Here is a 23,283-nt window from a genome sequence, read left to right on the forward strand (position 1 = left end):
AATCATAATCAACGATTGGTAGAAAACATATTCAGAATCTCTGCACTCAGGTCAGTTGTGTTCTGCGCCTGGAATCCCAGCCCTTTGGAAATCAAAGCAGGAGGATTGTGTGTTCAGGGATACATAAATACTCTGTCTGAACAGACTAGCCAAATAAAATATATTTCTGTGCTCAAAAATCATAGCTTAGACTTATAAGAATGTATTGAATTGTTTAGTGCTTTTTGTTTTGCTTTGTTTGGGGAACTTAGTTTTCCCAGTGGAAGATACTATTGGAGCAGAAGCAAAGGACACATTCTAAAGGCAAACACACAGCTATTAAAACTCATGAGAGACAAATAGTTTTAGTATATGATGTGAGGGAACTGATCTTTTTAGTTCTAGAGAAGGTATTTCATTTAATTTTGGAAAATAGAAATAATAGTAGTTTCCTGAATGGAAATTAACAACTTTGTTTTACTCATAAATTAAAAGTAGGCTTGAATAAATATTTTCACTCATAAAAAGGATTACTAGATTTCAAAATAATTTTGCTTTTACCTAAATTATTAATTGCACTATAATTAACAAATAGATTTCACCTAAAATATTAGTGTAAACCAAACGGCCTTGAGAGATACATACGTGTTTGCCAGAGCTTTATGTGCTGTAATTTCTTATTGTAATAAATGCAGTGAGGTCACCTCTCACATGTAGTTCTTCTCTTCCATTTTACAAAAAGGACACTTCCACATCGGTCATTGTTTTGTGGGTGTCTTTAGAGCCACAGTTCAGTGATTCAAAGCAGGGCAGAAAATGGAGCCAGAAGAGCTGAACAACCCGCAGACATTTCAGACACTGAAATTCCCAGCGTCCAACTCCCCGTTTTATTATTGTCTTTTCTGTTTCTAAAAATTTGCGTATATATGCACAGTCATGAGTGCATACCTGTTAATATGTATGTATGCCTTGGTTTGTGCGTGTGTGTATGTATGTGGACTTGGGGCAGGAGCAGTGGTTGACATCCATGTCTTCTTTAAGCCCTGTACAGATTACAGTTTTGAGCCAGAATCCCTTACTGAACTTGGAGCTCTGCAGTTAGCACAGACTTGCTGGCCAGTGAGTCTCATCCTCCTGTGTCCTCCTTTTCAGGGCTGGGAATAGAGGTACTTTCCACCATGCTGTGCATTTTATATGAGTTCTGGGCATCAAGTTCGGGTCCTTGCATGTACATAACAAGCCTGTGCCCACAAGCAATCCTTATAGCCCTCCTTTTCTTTCTCCAGTAAGAAAGCAAAGAGAAAGCAATATTGGCAGTCATAATAATTACATTATCAGCATTTTACCAGCTTCAGTTTAAAATGAACAAAATGCCAAATCCCTCAAATATTCAGACTTTATTATCAGTAACTAAACATACACCTGATAGAAAACAACACAATTAATACTTCATTTCAATATCACTAAAATAATGAAGTCACAGAAGTTAAATACTATTTATTATGGACGTGACCAACAATGTGGTACATGCACTCTTATTGGTCAAAGAAATAGACCTATATTCAAGTGATTTATTTTCTTTTAAGTCACTACTTGAGTTATTCACTAATTTTTCTCCATTATAAGAAGCACAAAACATTTCCAACCTTTCTCATTTTTCTATCATCTTTGGTAGAATTTAGGTTAAGTAATATTTTTATATAACTACTATTCAAAGGCAAGTATAGGCCTTGAGATTTTATAAAGATTATCATTAATATTACTAGAGAGAAAAAGGAATGGTGTGTTAAAATTTCTCCCACAATCCCCCATATTTATTCAAATCTAGTTCTCATACTTTTTACCAAAGTTAAGTCCAAGCAACAGCATATTTTGTGGCAATAACATGGGCTCCTCATAATATACATACATATAAATATGTGTGTGTGTATGAATCTCTTTTATTAGAGGCCATTAATTTTTTGACAAAATACGAGACTATATTTTTTATTCAAGCATGTGTGAGGATGCTAAATAATTCCTTTGTCCTGTCTATTTATAACAAATGGGAAAACAAAATGGGAAAAGTAAGGCTTTTAAACAAACGAGAAAATCAGCTGCAGTTTCCACTCACTAAGAAATTCACCACTTTCACGAGTTACTGGGAAGACTCATAAATAGAGAATTTCTAGATGCACTCAAAGTAAAGAAAAATCCATAAAATATCAGTGTAGTCACATTCTATGGATAAGCAGAGAATAGAGCATGTCTGCGTTTCTGTTATAAGTTAAATGCTAACAAAATGTCACTTATGAACACTACCAGAATGTGCCACCCCCAAGCATGCCACTCTGACACAAGGATTACTTTGAGCTAAGGGTATCTGAAAAACAACAGACATGAGGTGGGCACACTAATCTTCTCCCTTATTCTTGAAAACAGAGGATTAAAACTCCCAAGCAAAAGCTGTCCTCCCTCTAGCTGGAGACAAGAAACATTCTTCAATGAAGAGCCATAGCTGAGAAAGCTTGACTTGTTCAAATATCTTTTATCTGCTTTTAGCCTCTCCACATCATTTAGTTACTTGTCTAAAATTATGTGTCTTTGTGCAACCTAATACAAGGGTAGGTGAGTTTTACATGTTTAAAGGTCTTTGCTTCTCTATAAGGATGCTTGCGACATCTAAAGCATATTAAATTTGGATATAATATTATTATAATCTGTTTGACATCAATTTCATTGTGAGACTGAGATGCAACCAAAAAAGAGAAGCAAGGAAACCCACCTCTCCTACACTAACTATTACAATTTCTACTACTTTTGCATTGAATAAATGAAAATTGTTGCCTTCTTACAGATTTTACTGGTTAAACATTAACTGAAAACAGACAAAAGGGTTATTTGTGAGGGATCTTCCAACTGGAAAGCCAGACAGTTGTGAAACACACACACACACACACACACACACACACACACACACACACACACACACTTTGATAGCCTAAAGGAATTTTCCCAACATGAAGAGTTTTATTACAAAGTCTCTGATCAGTCTTGGCTGACAGAACAGAGCAAACTATTAAGTTACACTCAGCTTTTCACCTTTGAAAGGCAACATTCTTAGAAACAAGGTACAAGTTGACTCACCGGCCCAAAAGAATTACTATCAAAACTGTGTCCATGGTGATCGCCTTCAACCCACATGTGACCACGGGGGACTTTGACCAACCGGTTTTTGTGTCCAATGGTTCTGAAAATAAACAGCGAGAGCAATGAGATGAGAGCAGGACAGGAACTTCACAGCTTAGATGCAGCTATTAGATAGAGGGGCTAACCCAGAAATTACACCAGCTTCCCCTAAGTAAGCTGTGGTTCCCTCTGAACTGTCTGTGGGAACCGTGCATAACAAGTGTAGCTTTGGGAAAACATGATGGGCAAAGGTAAGTTTTTAAACAGACCAGACAAACAATACATCAGCTACACTGACTAAGATCATCTTCACTGTAACAATGAGTTACTGTATAGATTCATAAATAGATAATTTCCATATGTACTCAAAAGGAAGAAAATCAATAAAATAACTGTAGTCAATATTCTATGGATAAGCAATGAATACAGTTCTTCCTTTGTATATGAAAAAAAAAACACTGTTTAAAGCAAAACCCGAACACCAGATACAGTGCTTTGCTACTTAATTTAATTCACATTATACATAGTAAACACTTAAAACCTTTAACATGCCTCAATGAAATAAAGATCTATTTGTCTTCTTGAATTTATGCTAGTGTTTAACTGTTTCAATCTACTTATGAGAATTAAGATTCAAAACTGGGGGCTGGAGGGATGGCTCAGAGGTTAAGAGCACTGGCTGCTCTTCCAATGGACAGAGGTTCAGTTCCCAGCTCTCATATGGCGACACAGACCTCAAACTTTAGTTCCAGAGGACCTGACACTTCCCTCTGGCCTCCATGTGCACCAGGCACACATGTTGCTGCACGAGCATGCATGAACACAAAACACGGGTACACATAAAAATTAAAGATTTGGAGACTCAGCATTAGTGGAAAAGAAAGGAATCTTGATGGTTTCTTGTCATCTATAGGTTTAATATTATTTGAAAACTTCTGCTCAGTTTTCTTAAAAACACACTTTGAACAATTTTGAAGAGGAACCGTCAATGATAGATGACATACAGAAGTTATTCATATTTTTATCACAGAAAAGGAAGGGGTAGGAGCACGTTCTCTCACATTGTCGGTGGTTGTGGGAAACAATTCCAACTTTCTGTTTCCATTTCTTTTTTGGATCTACTTTGGCATTGTTTTATGTTCATGCCTGCTGGCCTTCTACTTGCAAAAAATCGATTGCTAGGAAATATTAGAAATATGGATGAATGTTTGTTATAAGGGACGCTCAACCCACACACTTTAATGCTCCCATTCCCAAATGTAACTCACCCAAACAACTAGTAACACCGTGTTGGCAAATAAGTTATAAAACAATTAACTAAATAAAAGACAGAATTAAAATAAAATTTGATTCAAAGCTCACAAAAAATACTTCTTTTGGGAGCAAATAACTTTATATTTCCTTTATGTCCTAAAGCACCCTGGAAAACAATAACTTAAACAAGCTTCTCAAAAAAGGTTTGCTTAGTGAATGAACAAATTAATGAATGAAATCACCCTGAAAGCCAGCGCGTTCCGAAACTGAGGCTGGCATACTGCTCTGTGGTACAGAATCTCGCTGAGGCTAGTCTGTTAGTGAGCAAGCTATATTGCACAGAAGAATGCATTAAAAGGGAAAGTACACATAAATTGGTGCCAGAGAAATTGAAACTATTCATTATCTTGGATGGTTTTTAATTTTCAAGATAATTTCAGTGTTGAATTGGTTTGCTTTAGATCAGTAAGTCATCCATGCAAGGAAGCAATATTATGGCCATTAGAACCCCACGGTAAGTTAATGGTTGCTCTTTGTCTTTAATTACTATAGGGAAGGAGGTTTGCAGCTTTTAGAGACAAGCAAAAACAAATTTAACAGATCTTACCCTCATACATTTTGCAATAGAAGTGCTCTTCAATTAAAGTCATTCCATGAGTTCTTGACATCACGACTATATGAGCTGGTGTGGAATAACCAACACACACCTCAAATGTCAATGATGAGGAGGACATGTATGGTTAGCTGTGATAAAGGTACCATCTCCTAACATATGCAGACGTGTTCACCTTAGTAAGCTGAGCATTTTCAATAAACAATGTCTAAAATTCGCTTTTTCTTCAAATAATCATTTAACAGTCACAGGATTGTGTTATATGAGACAACACACTATATAGTGAATTAAGTTAATAATTGCCCAAAGTTTCTGACATTCACTCCAGGTCTTGGGGTGTATTTCCCAAGGATGAATGGTGTGCACATGCTCACGGCATTCTGGGTTATCTCAGGGGAGCAAAGAAGAGAAGAATCTTCTGAATGAAATATCTTAAAACTGATGTATAAATGGCTCAGATTATGCCTTCCTGCCTCATGTACTCATGCTAACTTATTTTTGTTGTTGTACAGAAAGTTCTTCCTAGGGAAGGAACCAAAATGAGTCTCAACTTTTGAAGGACCTTCAGTTGCTTAGTAGTGACTACCTATGGGGTAGAGAAGGACAGTAAGAGGCTTGGAAAGCTAGGAACAACAATTTGTCAAGCTTTGGAAGGAAATGGACTTATTCCAGGAACTATCATAAAGTCTCCTGCACATCCATAATATCAAGAAGAATTATCGGTGTGAAGGCACTTTGAGACCCAAACACACAGACTATTAATTGTATTGTGTGTGTATGTGTGTGTATAAAGTAAATCCAACACAAAATTACAAAAACAATGAAATAGTGGGCCAAACATATTCTTCTAGAAGCTAGAATGATATAAAAGTCAGATTGAACTTTAGGTGCTATAAGAATCAGGACACTTGTGACAGAAAGCTACAGTAGCACCAGAGGACCATTGAAGGCAGCAGGCTTCTTTGGGGTAACTATCTTACATAAGGAACTTGTGCTTGCTTCATCCCATTATTTCCTAGCCATTTACAGAGCTTTAGTTTTCTTGTTTATGCACACTAACATTGGACGTGGGCCTATGGAGCTATTTATCTACTGTCTATCCATCCCCGTTAGAGTGTGCCCTACAAGAACGTGACTCTCTTATAGAACATCCTTAGAGCCCAAAATGCTCAACAAATATTTGTTAAATACATGACAAGTGAATTTAGAACTGATTTTAGATACTGTCACAACAGCAGTACAACACTATAGAAAGCACAATGATTCTCGAACAGTCTAAAGAAATTTCAAACTTAATCTATGATTCTCAAGTAAGATTGTAAGTTACAATTATCTACCAACTTTACAATAGGAGGAACAACGTCCACCTTAACGAGGTTCAGATGGAGGTTAGAAATGAGCTGCACACACAGGAAGGGGCATTTGCTATCCAGTTTAATCTCTTCAGTTAGATTATCTTGGTTTGGTTTGTTTATTTGACATTATCAGGTGCATAGGATTTTGAACAAGTTGATAAAACTTAAAGGGGCAGTTTCTCATTGAAAACAGTAGGTAAAAGCGGGGAGAGAGAGAGAGAGAGAGAGAGAGAGAGAGAGAGAGAGAGAGAGAGAGAGAGCGCCTACCCCTAAGGTCACTCAATGGGTAAGAGTAGCATGTACTGAACACTAAGTGAATGTGTCATCTAAGACTGGAGCCTGTTCTTAAGCAAAGTGCCGGATACGGTTTTGATGCACATTTAGAATCCTGTAAGTGGTAATGATTATTGCCAGTCTCCCTTTGCCCTTTATTTTCTTTCATTTTACAATTCAGAATGTGTTGAGGTTAACTACCAGTTAGCATTGGTCTTCAAATTACCGGAGATATGCCTCAATAATTTTTTTTCTTGCAGTTGTGCCGTGCCTGTGACTATTTTTAATGGTACAGTGACTCTTTTTTTTTCTTCTTCTTTTTCCCTCTAGGGCACATTAAAACTCATATGTGAAGGGGTAATCTACTTGTTTCTACATATTCAAACATACAAAGAGTGACAGATAAAGGTACAATCTATCTATCTGTGACTTCACCTACCAGTCTCCTGCATATTTCCATGCTGCTATGCGAATACTTAGTGGTTTACACTGATAACGGTCAGGTTTGGAGGCATCAGCGCAAATAGAAAACTCTGGTAAATATGGTGCTGTATGGATGGGGGAGGGGTGTACTCTATCTTCTCCTCTCATAGAGTACATCCAACTTTTAAAATAGTAACGCAAAGTAGCTTAAAAATATGATGGCAAATTACTGGGCTACTTGCTTTTAGGGCTGCCAAGGAAAAAGCATACTGCTAATAGAATTTCTCTACAGAAGGAATTTTAAATAGCTTTCTACTCCTGAACACACATAAAAGACAAGATAATCCTTTAGCTGATTTAGCAGGTAAGTGGGGTGTCAGCCCACAAGGTTGTATGTATCTATAGCTTGCAAATAATTCTGGTTTTGACAGTCAAAAATGAGTTCTGTATGGTACTTTAACTACCTGTCTAAAAGAAGACATTTTTAGTACTAGCTTTACCAAGACAAGTTACCTAGGCCTTATAAATGGAATGAAGAATGATTGCCTCCAATTTGATTTGACCTTGAAAACAAAGCGTTTAAGTCTCTAGATCGTTGAAGTGTCATCGGCTGAATATAAAAGTACTGTCCATGTAATTCTTAGAATTATAAGAAGATAAGTGCTTATTAAATGTTTCTCCCTGTGTCTTTCTCTAGTGCATATGTGCTCTCTTGTCCTCTCTCAGTAATTTGTATTAATAATTCATGATTCATTAGGGATATCATTTTAAGCCACCCTACTGAATTTTCTACATGTACGAAGCAGTGATAACCTGAGAGGCTGACCGCTCACCGAATCCCCGACCCTGAGTTTCTGTTTCCCAAGGGAAGCTGCTCATGAGCAATCCTCCATGGCCTATGCTTCAGTTCCTTCTCTGAGTCCCACTAACAACTCTGCCTCTACTCCTGCCCCCCAATTCTCTCCCCACCCCAGCTTTCCTCAATAGGGGCTGTCAGGTGGAAGAATAGCATGAAATAACCCTTTCCTCCCCAAGCTGTTTTTCATCAGTGTTGTATAACAGCAACAGAAAATCAGACTAATACAGCGAGAAGAAACACGAGTGTATTCATATGGAAATATATTTCAAATTTTCTGGGTAAGAAATCTAGGAGTATAATTTGCACATAAAAAATAATGTTCAATTTTAGAGAAGAAGTGCATTAGTTTATCCTACTGACATGTAAAAGGAAACAAATTGTTGCCAGAAAAGTTTGCTAAGATTTTTTAATTGGCTGAATGAGATTTATCTTTTTTAGCTAATTAAGAAACATATAGGAATAAACAAAAACAAGATATAATCTAGTTATTATCAATAGCCATAATAAAGTGATGAGCTGATATAATTGAAAGAGTAATATTTTATTGAAAAAAATCTGGCTTATAGAATATAGAATTTGCATAACTTGTACAGCCACTTTGGAAATCAATATGGTGGTTCCTTCGAAAATTGGTAACTGATCTACCATAAGACCCAGCTATCCCCTTCTTGGGAATACATCCAAAGGGTGCCCTACCCTACCCCAAGGAAATCTGCTCAACTATGTTCATAGTGGCTTTATTCATAATAGTTAGAAACTGGAGACAACCTAGATGTCCCTCAACTGAAGAAGAGATAAAGAAAATTTGGTACATTTATGCAGTGAAGTATTAATTAGTAGTTGAAAAATGACATCATGAAATTTGCAGCCAAATGGATGGAGCTAGGAAAAAAGTCATCCTGAGTGAGGTAACCCTGTCCTAGAAAGACAATCATGCTATGTACTCATTTAAGTGGATATTAGCTGTTAAATAATGATAATCATGCTACAATCTATAGACCCAGGGAGGATAAATAACACGGAAGGCACTTGAGGCACACATAGATCTCTCTGGGAAGGAGAAATGAAACAGGTTTTGCATGTGAACTGGGGCAGGAGGAGATGGGAACAGGAAGAATCATGGGTGGGGGAGGGATGAAGGGAGAGAATATGGGGAGAGATAACTAGACTTGGAGATCGTTTTGGGGGGGTGTGTGATGCGGACACCTAGTGCAGTAGAAACTCCCAGGAGTTTGTGAGAATGTCCTAATAAGGACTCCTGCTAACAGAAGACATGGAGCATGAGCAAGCCACCTTCTGTAACCAGGCAACTTCCAGTGATAGAACTGGCACACCAACTTGGTCATAAATAAAGTCTGCCACCTGCAAGATGTCCTGGGGCAATGGTGGCACAGAATTTTGGGAGTGGCCAACCAATGACTGGTCTAAGTTGAAGCCCATGCCATGTGAGGGAGCCCATGTCTGACACTGCCTGGATAACCAGGAACCATAGTCTGGATAGCCAGAGAACCAAACCCAACTGGTCAAGAAAAAAAAAATCAATGAAATAATTTCTATTGATGTTCTGTTACACTCACAGAGTGCCTAGCCCGGTCATCACGAGAGATGTTTCCTCCAGCAGCTGATGGGAATAGATACAGAGACCCACTGCCAATCATTTGGCAGAAAAAGAGAGCCCTTGTTGAAACATCCCCTTGATGTTCAGGAACCTGACAGAAGAGGGGGAGTAGTAATTGTGGAATCCAGAGGGGATGAAAACACCTGGAGAGAATGGCTCAGGGAATCAACTAAGTAGGGCTCATGGGGATTTATAGAGACCTGTAAGGGTCTTCACTAGATCCTCTGCATATATTTTATGGTTGTTGACTGTTGACAGAGGTTTCTGTCCCACCAGGTCCCAAGGCCGTTTAGTCCCAGAGAAACACACAGAGGTCTGCATTAATTATAAACTGATTATCCTATTAGCTCAGGCTTCTTAATAACTCTTATAACTTATATTAGCCCATAATTCTTGTCTGTGTTAGCCACATGGCTTGGTACCTTTTTCGACGAGGCAGTCACATCTTGCTTCCTATGCGGCTGGGTCATGACTGCAGACTAACTTTTCCTCTTCCCAGAATTCTACTCACCCTACCTCCACTTCCTGCCTGGTTGCCCTGACTATACTGCCTGACTACTGGCCAATCAGCATTTATCTAAAATACAAGTGACAAGGTACAGACCATTGTTCCACAGCAGTTGGCTAGGTCTTGGCGGAACTCCTGACAGCGGGAGAGGGGTGTCTCTGACTCTTTTGTCTGCTCTTGGAACCCTTTTCCTCCTACGGGGTTGCCTTGTCCCGTCTTGATGGGAGGTTCTGTGACTATTCATATTGTATCTTCTTATGCCCATGTTTGGTTGATATCCCTGGCAGGCCTGTGTTTTTCTGAGGGGAAATGGAGGTGGCATGCAGGGCATGGGGTGGATCTGGGGGAGAGGGGAGAATGGGAGGAGTGGAGTGAGGGGAAACTGTGGTCAGGATGTATTGTGTGACAGAATAATAAATAAAAATTTCAAAAAAGCGTAAACAACTTGCATGCTTTTTTAAACACATGATGCTTATGAGAGAGATACATAAAAGGAGAGATATTTTGATTAACAATAATAGTATAACAGTAAGCCAGGAAATAGTAGCTATACTAATATAAGATCAAATGAGATCATATCACCAAGATGAGACCTTACAAAGCTTATTAGTGTCTATTTTATCCTACAAAAGAGTTTGAAGGAGGGAAGTGAGTCTAAAAGCCTTTGAAGAATCTGGTTAAATTTTGTTTCTTAAGAAAGCTGATCAGACGGTTCTAAAATTCTTAAGAACTGTTGACTGATACAAGGGGACTGATCTAATGAGAGTTCACCAAGGCCAGTTGGACTGGGACTGAACGAGCATGTGATCCAACCAGATTTTCTGAATGTGGCCAGATCTCTGAATGTGGCTGGTCCGGAGCCTTTCTGAAAAGCCACTGACAATGACACTGGGACTTGTTTCCTCTGCATATGCTGGATTTTTGGGATCCAGTCTATTCGGATACTCACCTTCAGGGACCTGGAAGGAGTGGGGAGGAACTTGAACTTCCCACAGGGCTGGAAGCCCTGACTGCTCTTAGGGATGAAGAGGGAGTAGGAGGGGGAGGGGGGAGTGGGAGGGTGTTGGGAGGAGGGGCGGAAATGAAAACTTTCATAATTTAATAAACTTTAAAAAAAAAAAGAACTGTTGACTATCACAACATGACAAGCCATTTTAATACTCTTACTCATTTTCAATCCCAACTCTAAATTTGGCCTATTGTCTGCTTTAAAAAAATGCTGATGCAGGTAAGATGCATATGCCTTCCCTTTGCACATGCATTAAATAAAAAGTGACACAAATAAAGAGACTGTGAATTTATGTAAATAAGGCAATGATAGTCCAAGGAAGCTGGATTGCCTATGGCTAAAGGTGATTTCATTTCTTTGGATCGCAACTCTACATACCTTAGAAATGTTCTAAGAATTCGTTTTTGTACAGATAAAGAGGTGGAGGTCAGAGACTTTAGGTGGTGTCATCGGGCTATTTAGCATCAAGGTACAGAAAGCATACTCTAGAATTTGGTTGCTACAGCAGTGTGTATCAAGACTATTCAAGACTTAAGAAAGAGGTCTTAACATCTATTCAGTAGAACAAAAGAGAAATATTATTTTCTTCACAGACTCTAGCCTGTTGCTAGGTGACTAGGGCAAATTCATATATCTTTACCATAAAGTTGCAGAATTAATTTTTCAAATGTAACAGGGATGACCTTAGTGTAGCTACAAATTATTTTAATAATTAAGACCCTTAATGCATTTTTCTAAATTTAAATTATCAAAAAATAAATAGGGCAATTAAAGAACAAACATGGCAATTTTCTTTAATATGGAGAATGTTTTCTCATGTTCAGAAGTACCTGTGGCTGTCCATGAAAATGACTGCAAATTATTGGTATCAGATTCCATACAGGCTCATTAGGTCATTGATAAACCTGAGCTTGGACTTTACCAAAATACCCTGGTGTGTTCATTTTCTTTGGGGTATGGGTCAATATTTACTATGTGAAATTACATAGACAATGTAAATGGTTATAAAAGAAAGGTTATGATCCAGTCCTCTTGACTGACTATAAACCACATCTTAAAAATGTTTTAGCAAGGGGCTGAAGAGATGGCTCAGTGGTCAACATTGGTGCCAGCATCTGAGTCCCAGTAACAACATGGAGTCCACAACCATCTATAACTCAAGTTCTAGTGGATCCAGTGCTCTCTTCTGGCCTCTATAGACACTATATTTAAGTGGTACACATATATACAGATAGGGAAATCATATACACATAGTATAAAAATAAATAAATCTTTAAAAAATTAAATCAAAAAGAAAAGAAATGATCAGTGAAAGATGCACAGAGAGAGAGAGAGAGACTAAGGTTCCATGGCAAAATTGATTTAGAGAGGAAGAGATCAATAAGTGAAGATCAAGCAATGCTAACTGAACAAATGTTTAAAGGACTAAATAGTTTTAGGCTATTATAAGCAGGAAATGCATTGTGGATATTTGGATCAAGATAGGAATAGTTGATTCATGTGAACAGAAAAAAAAAGATAGTATGAAATTCAGATCCTATTTGTGAAAAGTTTTTTGTTAGAAAGTATTTCAAGGAATAACATCAAAAATGAAAGAGTTTTGTAGATCACTTCCTAGTGAAAACACTTAGTGTGGAAAAGATTAAATAAATGTAAATGCCAATTTTGAGGACAATATTATTGATTTTTTAAAAAATGTTCTATATGTTATTTTGTTCAATACTAACTTACCTAGAAGTGTACTGAGTCAAATTTTTACATAGGTCAAAGTATTATGATTATAATTTCAGGCATCATGTAAGCTGGCCGACTAGAAAAGATCATACTACATATTTAAAACTGCATCTAGCTTTTATATATTCAAGTTTTGTTTTTCTAAAATGATGAATGGAGCTATGAAATGTCGTAGGTGCAAATAACACAATCAGTTTGCTTATTGGTCAACCGAACGGAATGGGAAGCAGAAACAGAGACTCATCTTCCATGCACAACTCGCTAGAGAGAAGCCTTAAATAAAGCGGTAACACACAGCTTTACTTTGTAAAATAAAGTTATTATTTGTTAAAGATTAGATTGCTGCAGTTGTTCCCAACATCCTCTCTAGAAGTAATTTCCCAGAGACCTTCATTTCATTCATGACTCCATTTCTTGATTATTTTAACATGCTCATTATGAATGTGGGAAAGAAACATTCCAATATTTACATTGTAAGAATCAATAATGTTTAAATACTTGAGGAATTATGAACAGCATTCCATCATTTACTCAATCTCTATTATACAACTGTAAGTATTTTTTTATAATGAAAGGAATGCATGCTGTTTTATTTCCTATGAATTTAATGAGCTTTGGGTTACTTAATTAATTGGGAAAAAGGAATTCCTCACAGCTAATGATCTAATCTCACAGGAATTCAAAAGCTCTTTTCGGGAATCTGATTTAGAATCAGGAAAAGAATGTGAGACAGAAAAGAAAATAGAAGTCTCCAGGCCAGGCAGACCATAACTGAACGCCAGTTCTGGCATCTTCTCAGTGGAGGACCAGGAGTCTTAGGCTTCAATCTCCTCATGTGTAAAGAAGGGTAATAGGGCAAGTCAGTGCCTGAGCCACATATGAGGAGATAATACACACAAGATTTTCAATACTAGTGCTGGTCACATGATATGCCAATATGTGAAAAATAATATTTTCAGAGCTACAGAAGAAGCCCAGCTATACTTCATCACATACTAATTAAGATACCCAGAAAAGTATTCTCTAAATTAAATGAATTTAACAAATGCATATGAAGTGACCATTAGTAACAAGAATTGCTAGGTTCTAAAGATGCAAACATAAACACGACAAAAGCCTGGTCAAGGCACAATTCATAGATCAAGCAGACAGTTCAAACAGATAATATCGTTGAAAACAGTAAGAATACGGTCTCAAAGGTGCAGATCGAGAAGGTAGAGGAATGAACAAGCGATATCCTGCTCACCACTATGAACATGGTTTGAATAAAAGGAAGACACTCAGTACATTACATTCACATTCCTAAAAGTCTGAAGCTCCAATGTACACGTAATCATATAAAATGTTAATATCCACAAACCATCAAGGAATATGTACTCAATTCTGCAATAATTGAAGAAGTCAGTATTTTAAAAAATAATAAAGTAGCTGGAGGCCACAATATCTACTAGAGTAGAAATACTTTTTTAAGGGAGAAGAAAAAGCATTTTGTTTCAAAAAATGCAGAGATATCCAAGTATTTAAAAATTATAATTAATAGGTTAACAATAGCTATGGGCAGAAACAAATTGAGAAATTCGTATTTTATATATATGTAAAGTGGTACTCCAATTTTCCAATAGTCAGAAAGACAGGAATTACAGTAGTATAGATTACCCTGTGGCAACGGATTGGAGGAAAAGTGCACTGCCTCATTTTGCTGGTGGGTATATATGAAAACTAATGATCTTTGTTGAATGCAATCTGGCAGAATCTATACAATTTAAAAAAATCATTTGCCTTACAATTTAGTAATTCTACTCCTGGAATCAAATACCACAAACATAACAATATAAGAACACAGGGGCTAGAGAGATGACTCAGCAGTTAAAATCATACGGGGCTATCTCAAAGGACCGGAGCTCTCAGCATCTACATCAGGTAACATAATTACACCTAACTCCAGCTCTATGGGATCCAATGCCTTCCTATGCCCTCTGCAGTTCCTTTATACACATGGCAATACACACACATACACACACACACACACACACACACACACACACAGAGTTTTTAAGATCTATAAAAACATAGATAAAACAATATCTTCTTGCTCCATTTTTATTTATATGGCATGACTCATGGTGATAAGAAATCTAGGGACAGAGGTGAAAAGAATAGAAGGTTGGCACAAAGCACTCATCATGAAGCATCTGTCTCGTTAAGAGCAGTTGGTTACCTCCAGCATCACACAAATAAGGAGATAAGAAAAAAAAACTCCAGGGGAATGGTTAAACAGTAATGTGTACAGACCAGGGAGCTGTGTACAGTAGAAATTCCAAATGACCAGTGAGACTTTTCAAAAAACATTACTAAATGATAAAAACAGAAAGTTCATGTGATTCTTTCATGTTGGTTGGAGAAGAGTAAAATAAGTTCAGATATTTACATGTGGACTTAGGGACCGTGGAGTCACATAAAGAAAACATGGAATCTAGAAAAGGTTACATACATGAGAGGATGGAGAAGGTCATGAGAAAACAATGGTAAAGTCAAAAGGAAAAGAAAGTTCTAAATTAAACACTATATTACTATATATATGCCTTCATGTACAGTGTATGGGGAATAACATAAAAAGAAACCTCACTGAACTGAGGGAGTGAATATATTTGCATAGATATAAGATTTTAAAGCTAGTAATTTTGATAGGAAATAATTTGAAATAAAGTAGAAATAAACACCATTTTTATAAATTCTAGCAGTCTGAAGGTATAAATACAATTTCTTCAGTAATTCCTTTGTTTGGTTATCTCTCTTCTTAGATTGGATGACTCTGTAAACAATTGTTAGGGGAAGTCACGGAAAAAGGACAAATGGACTAGGAAGACCTTCTTCCCTTCCCAAGGATAATACTGTTACATGGTGGAGGGCTCCTCCGTGTGAGTTCTCTGGACCAAACACAAATGGGATTAAAGATCAGAGCATCTGCATGCCAAGTGGTTTGCTATAAACTGAGTTTCCTTAAAGCTTCTGAGCAGATTTTATATTTTATGCCTTGCATATCTTCAAATACTTCCTACCAATTATCTAAGCCACAAGTAATTGCTGAGCAATTTTCTCCACTGTCAAAAAATGTGTTCCTGAGTACATATGCATATAGGCATAAATAACGATGTGATGTGTGATGTTGAGATTGGACATATCGCTGCCTTTGAAACAGCTAAACTTTGTAAACTGATTACTAGTCAGTAAATTCCAGCATCATGGAAAGGCACAATGTATTTGTCTCTTTCTAGCACATACATTCACAACTTACTCTTTTTATTCTCTTCTTCCTTCCTTCCTTTCTTATTTTTGAGCCAGGATTTCATGCTAGCTTGAAACCCACTGTGAACCCCATGCTGGCCTCACACTCATGGCAATCCTCCTGTCTTAGTCTCCTGAGTGCTGGGATTATGGCATAAAATTCTTACTTTGGTCTATAAAACTAGGCCTGAAACTAGCCTCCACATTGTTGGTCAGTAAGGACCATCCATATTCTGGAACCAAGTTCCTCTCTGCCTTAAATGATTAAGCACTAACCCCACCATCACCACCATGGAGGCATTTTTTCTATGTTTATGCTAACCCCCCTGATAATGCCCACCATCATAACTTTGTCTGAATCCTCTACTGAAAGGCAGCCATTTTGTGTCCAGCCCCTTGCCCCCAATAAATTTCTTGTGTGAGGTCTGTGTGCGGTGTGACTTTGTGGCATTCCTTGGCCCCTGATTGCTGAGGTACTCGTTCACTATGAAACTCTTAAACTCTTTCTCACTATGGAGATTTTCAGCCAAATAATATGTAGATGTGGATTCGTATGTGCATGTAGTACAGACTGAGTAGTATCCTTGGCTTTTGTGAACCAGATGCCCGGGGCATCTACACTGTAGCTCTCACCACCAAAATGGTCTCTAAATACTGTGAAACGTCCCCTTGCAACAGTAAGCTTGGGCTACCCTAGACCCCACCCGCTGGGTTTTTCACTGGTATCGTTAGAGGGATAAATATCGGCTTAGTTATTCCTTAAAAATTACATTAGCACTTAAATCACAGAAGGTTTTGGAATTTGTTCTAAATTGCATCCCTAGCTCTGGGTAGGGACATGGCATCCCAAGTTACCCAAAAGTAGATGGGAGAGATGATTTATTATTCATTTAACTAGACAAGGCGCCACCAGAGCTTCTCGGTGCAGACACTGGCTGCTGCTGCCATGGCTTCCAGAACCCCTGCCGTGTGGCCTGCCCACTTGTCTGCATTAGCGACCAGAAAAATCTAACATTTACTCTTCTTTCTCCCCTTTCAGATACTTCAGCCAGGGTCAAAGGCGTGCATGCTTTCGTGGAACGCCGTGTGTCTGCACTCTTTCTCTGAACACCCTTTTCTGTGCGGCTGTTTGTCCACCTTCCACTGCAAATTCTTCTGCGTATCTTGTCCGTGCGGCTGCTTGACCATCTTCCACTGCAAATTCTTCTGCGTATCTTGTCCCGGAGGATAAAATTTGCATCTTGCCTGTCATTTGTTTTTCTCTTAAACTCTAACAAAACTGGCCTAGCACAGAAGGACTAAGGGCCTAAAAACCTCTGACTGAGAAACCTCTGGACAAGGAAGTTGATGTGACTGCAAACACCTGTGGAAAATTCCGATCAGCTCAACGGTACCAACCCCACGGACACTCGCCACTTTGAAGCTGCAGAGGAACTGAAATGGAGATGGACTCCTCGGTACCAAAGGTTCCCCTTTTCCGTCCTATAAACCCCCAGACCTCATGTGCCATGTGGGAACAGTCTCCACTCGCTTGGGGAAACCAGTGTCCGTCAATTGCTCTGACGAAAGAACAACTCGGATATTGGAGAGGCTCGGTTGTCTTCACTTATTTCATCACCTGGATCAATCCTATCCAACAGGCACTTCCGTTCAAATCCATTTCTAAATCCTTTTATTAACAAGACTAAGAACCCCAACGGGGAACCTCAGTTTCCCCATTGACACTCTAGTGTGTCACACCATCCCATTTGGACATCTCTGTCTCACAGGACCTGGGTACCAGCTACACTGCCAGCTTTTTCACACCCCCTGCCCCCTAATCTCGTAGCCCCCTCCAGTCCCCCAAGCCCGCTTTTCAATCTCGCTGGTCCCCAAAGACCACTCTGACTCGCGGCACGCTCCACCTTCTGACCTGGTTTCCGGTCTGTGTTTCTGTTTACACGTCTTTCGGCTACTTCAAATCACTACTCGGCACACTCTATCGCTTAGCATGCTCTGCTCCATAGCTCTAAACTCCTCTTCCTTAGGTCTGTAATCTCTCGGTTTCCTTTATTTCTTTCTCCCTTGTCTACATAAAAATTCCACCAGGGCAAACATTCACGAATCTTGTGCACCACTGTCTTCCTAATTCCTAAAGCTGTGCCTGTTGGTATTTGCAGTGGATACTCAATAAATGCATATTGAGGATGAATGAGTATGGATTCTGGTAGCAGTTCTCTTTAAAAAACGATAAGCAATTTGAGGTTGCTATTTCTCTCATTTTATTACAGCACAATATCTTAAATTGAAAAGGATTTAAGAAATCTTCAAATAACACAATCGTTTTGCAGATAAGAAACGCGAGACCTCGTGAAGCTAAACAGGCTGCCAACAGCGATAGACTGAAGTCTGTGAGACTCGAGTTTTCAGAGTGGTAATGATGGGGCACAGATTCTTCTTTGTAGGCGTTTTAGCCTAGCAACACAACTTTTATTGCAATCAAAGTTCCGAAAATCTAGGGATGTACCTAGGTTCAGGCACCGGGTTTAAGTACCAAAATTACTGAAGAAAATTAACATGGTGTCTTGACATTTGGGTAGGAAATATCAGGCAGCTTAATGGTTGGTTAGTGCTGCTTGCTTGACAGAATCTAGAATCACCTGCAAGCCGGGCTTCTGCGCATGCCCATGACTGTGAGTGATTGTCTTGACTACTTTAATTGATGAGGGAAGACTCACTTTAAATGTGGGTGGGAGCACTCCCTGCACAGGGAATTCTGAGTTGTTTGTAAGGTGGACCAAAAGCACAGACAACGTAGTAAGTGTGGTCAATGCACCTAGCATCCCTCCACGGAAGTGCGGTCACTCCATCTCGAAGCAGTTACAATCCGTGAATACCTTCTTTGCTAAGTGTGGAACTTTGTGTTCACTTCCCCTTCTCTGAAGCTTCCTAAAATATATACATACATACATAGAATGAATTTAAATAGTCATAATAAAGTGGGGAAGAAAATATTCCAACCAGGCACTATGTGCTACCAAACACAACCCCGATATCAGGAATGGGTCCTATTTCTTTGAGGCATTGGTCAAAGGAGTCCCATAAAACCCTTGTTACTGCTGCCAGAATATTTTGTGTCAGCGATAGGAGGGGAAACTAAGAGAAGTCCTATAGCAGAAAACGCCCTGTGTGCGTGTACATGTGTGTGCATGTGTGTAAGCCACATGTATAGTTTCCATGTATTTGCTCATGTTTTATAGACTGTCTTTTCACTATGATTGATTCCTTTGTTATGAAGAAACTATTTAGTCTAATGCTGTTCCCCTTGTACATTTTTTGGTTTTGAAGACTGAGATTTTAATGTCATGTCTATATTGCTAGCAAAGTCAGTGCCACAAGACTTCCTCCTTATTTCTTCTTAGTTTTTTTTCTCTTTTAGGGACATGGGGATTGCAAGTAAGACTTTAATATTCTTTTGAGTTAATTATTATGTATGGTACCACATAAGGGCCTGAATTCATTCTTTTATTCTTGACATGTACATACCCCGATTTTCCTAATACCGCGCTTTGCAGACACTGTCCTTTCCTAACTGAGCATTCTGAGCAATCTTTTCAAAGGTCAGGTTTTTTGTTTGGCTTTGCTTCCATTCTCTTCTTAAAGTGCAATTTCTATTTTCCCCCAGATGATTTCTCTTCAGTCCTCGTGAACTCAGCTCTTTACATGGGCTTTGGTGGAGGTTGTTGGCAGCACCAACAAGCCTAAGTCACGATGAGGCTGTTCGGTCCTCCCAGGCTTCCCGAGATGGATTCCTGACCACCCGGCTATGAGTGGCACAGCTCACACAGGAATGCAACCTGACATGGAGCTTGGGGAGCACCTAAGTGTAGGAGACACGTGCTTCAGACATGTCCCTGCTGGCACTGGCCTCTAAAAGTTCTTCATGATGAAATTCTTGATGACCTTGTCCATGGGCACACACAGGGCACAGTTCATATAGCAAACTAAGTGAACATGACAGAGACCCTGTGGGTGTGACCATTGTTTCTTCTTGTGGTCGTCCTGGAGCCAAGACACAAAAGAGTCAAAGGGCAGTTCTATGCATGGATTTGTCTCCAGGGTGTTATTTTCTGTTCAGTCCCTATATGTCTATAATTCTATCCATGCCATACTCCTTTTATTATTGGAGTTGGACTCTTTTTGGGTACAAACAAAGTTATCCTCCCGTTAGCAGTGTGCTGTATACCAGTGGCCAATGAAGGGCATGTAAATCTTCACCTCCAAACCTCCAAAATGGCTCTGGTTAAACAGCTATTGGTCATAAAAAGTGAGCCCAAGAGAAGCCTGTATTCCTTCTGAAGCACCAGAAACACATAATTACATAATCTCCGACTCTTCTGATTGGATATCCATTCTAACAAAAGCAGTTCTGTTTCACTCTTATCAAAAACCATTCCACTTAGATAATAAATGCTTATAATTATATTCTCTCCATGATTGCAAAATACCATGTTGATTAGATGAAACAGGCTTGCCATGGAAACCTCTATATTCACTAAAACCCTATGCTGCCAATTACTACCTCACTCCACTGTGTTATTCATTTAGACACAAGCCTTGTAGTCATGTGTCTGTACCAACAGGCTTTCTCTGCTGCAAATGATCATAATGCATAAAAGGGCAACAAGATTTAGGACCTGCCAGTTCACAAATTAACACATGACTCCATTGTGCTATGTGCTCTATCCACATAATACTATCAGTCTCTGCACCTCTGTCAACCTGTGTTGACCGTGGAGACCAAAAGGATAAGACATCCAGATTAGAAAAGTTTAATGTGGCCTTATAATAAAAATGGGACTTGTTCATACTATCCTTGTGAATAAAAAAGGATGGATATAGCTCCCTCATTTTAAACTGCAATAAGCCTTTCCTGGGTAGTTGTTTCTAATAAGTATTTGTGGGATCATGTAAACAGTCTTGAGGTGCCTTTGTTGATGTTGAAACAAAAGAATAAACATAAATCAAAAAGGAAAGAGGATTATGATGTTTGAAGTGGAAGGAAGCACATTTAAAGACAAATGAATAGGAAAGATGTTATCTTATTTAATACAACTCAGACCGATAATTGTCAGTTTTTTTTAAGTTGGCAAAAGATTACACAAAAACACATTCACACAATGCACCACAGTATATTACAAAAATGTAAAATGTATAATTCATTTCCATCTTTAAGAAGGTATTTTCTGTATGTATAAAATCCTTGAGCTGAAGTCCTGGCAAGTCTTTATTTTACAAAGCATATCTGTACTATTCTGATTACAAACCCCACATTTAATTTCCTTATATTAGAGTAAAACTTAAAGATATTTGGACCAAAATCTGGAAAGAGAATACTACACAATTTTTACGCATTTTTTCAGGCTTTTTCAGTTGTCTTATCCCATTTGACAGCCATTTAAGAAAGCAAACTCATTCTAATTTAGTTCTTCTAAATATTTGATTTGTTTTTCCCCTTAATTGAATTTCATCAAGGTGTGTAATGTGTAATTAAATTAGATGGTATGATAAAAGCGCAGTGAGTATAAACATGCCTGGAAATAATCACGACAGTTTTTGAAGCATGAATTTTAACTCTTAAGAACCAAAGCATTATGAGGGAGTGACTTCTTAGCTCTGAGCATTCTAGATCATAGACCTCAGACCTCAAAGCAATGTTTCACAGCAGAAGCAAACTTAAGTTATATGAAAGTAGTTCGTGTGAAGGGTTCATTTTACCTCATTTATTTTATTCAGCATGGCAGATTAAAATCCTTGAGATGGTCATATTCAGTCTTCATGAAAACTGAGGCAAGATTGAAAGAAGAACTGAGTGCAGGCTGAACTCGGCTTCACCATTAGGAAGCTTAGTGAAAAGTCCCCAAAAGTGAAGCTTCATAAAATGGAAGCTGGTTCCATTCATTTGCCTACAAATTTCACAGTGTCATTTTTTTTCTAACTCCACTGTATAAATATACCACATTTGTTTTATCCATTCTTTGACTGAGGGATATCTCGGGCATTTTTTCTAGGGTTTTGGCTATTATAAATAAAGCCACTATAAACACAGTTGATTACATGCCCTGGTAGTAGGATGGGGCATCTTTTGGGTATATGCCCTAGAGAGTGATATAGCTAGATCTTGAGGTAGCTCGATTCCCAATTTTTCTGAGGAACCACCATATTGGTTTCCATAGTGGCTATATGAGTTTGCACTCCCACCAACAATTGAGGACTGTTCCCCTTACTCCACCATACTAACTAGCATGAACTGTCACTTGTGTTATTGATCTTAGTCATTCTGACAAGTGCAAGAGTTAAAATTCATGCTTCAGAAACTCAGTTGTGATTATTTCCAGGCATGTTTATACTCACTGCATTTTTATCACACCATCTAATTTAATTACACATTACACACCTTGATGAAATTCAATTCAAAGTAGTTTTCATGTGCATTTTCCTGATGGCTAAGGATGTTGAGCATTTCTTGAAGTGTTTTTCAGCAATTTGAGATTCTTCATCAAGAATTCTGTTAGGTCTGTACCCCATTTTTAAACTGGATTATTTGGTTTGCTGATGTCTAGCTTCTTGAGTTCTTTATATATTTTGTATATTAGCCATCTATCAGATGTGGAACTGGTGAAAATGTTTTCCCATTCTGTAGGATGCTGTTTTGTCCTACTGATCATGTCCTTTGTCCTTTGCCTTACAGAAGCATTTCCGTTTCATGAGATCCCATTTATTGTGAATCTCGGTGCCAGTGCTATTGGTGCTTTGCTTAGGAAACTGTCTCCTGTGCCAATGACTGCAAGGATATTCACTACTTTCTCTTCTATCAGATCCAGTCTGTGTGCTCTTTAATCCACTTGGACTTGAGTTTTGTGCAGCATGACAAAATGTGAATTTTCTTTCATTCTTCTACGTGCAAATATCTAGTTAAGATCCAGAAAATCAAACACGACATATACTAATAAGTGATGTTAGTTGTTAAGTAAAGGGTAATCACACTGCAATGCACAGACCCAGTGAAGTTAGATAAAGAGGAGAGGTCTAGGGTAGATGTGTGGCTCTCCCTGGAAAGGGAAGTAGAATAGATTTTGTGGATGGGTTGGGGGTGGGTGGGGATGGGAAGAGGAGGGATCAGGTCAGGGAGGGATGAAAGGAGGAAGAGCATATAGGGAGAGATG

The 23,283-nt window shown here is 38.5% G+C and overlaps 1 protein-coding gene across 5 annotated transcripts in view; it reads right to left on the minus strand.

The window, feature by feature from the left end:
• The window catches only part of Immp2l (inner mitochondrial membrane peptidase subunit 2), an 845,970-nt gene that overhangs the window by 215,106 nt on the left and 607,581 nt on the right, over positions 1-23,283 (minus strand). For all 5 annotated transcript variants that reach the window (XM_085697717.2, XM_085697718.2, XM_085697716.2 and 2 more), the window contains one exon: positions 3,106-3,208. In XM_085697717.2, the coding sequence (XP_085553843.2) occupies positions 3,106-3,208 (103 nt within the window). The remainder of the gene's footprint in view (positions 1-3,105; positions 3,209-23,283) is intronic.

Source organism: Myodes glareolus, chromosome 11 (assembly GCF_982192425.1).
Source record: "Myodes glareolus chromosome 11, mMyoGla1.1, whole genome shotgun sequence".
NCBI lineage: Eukaryota > Metazoa > Chordata > Mammalia > Rodentia > Cricetidae > Myodes > Myodes glareolus.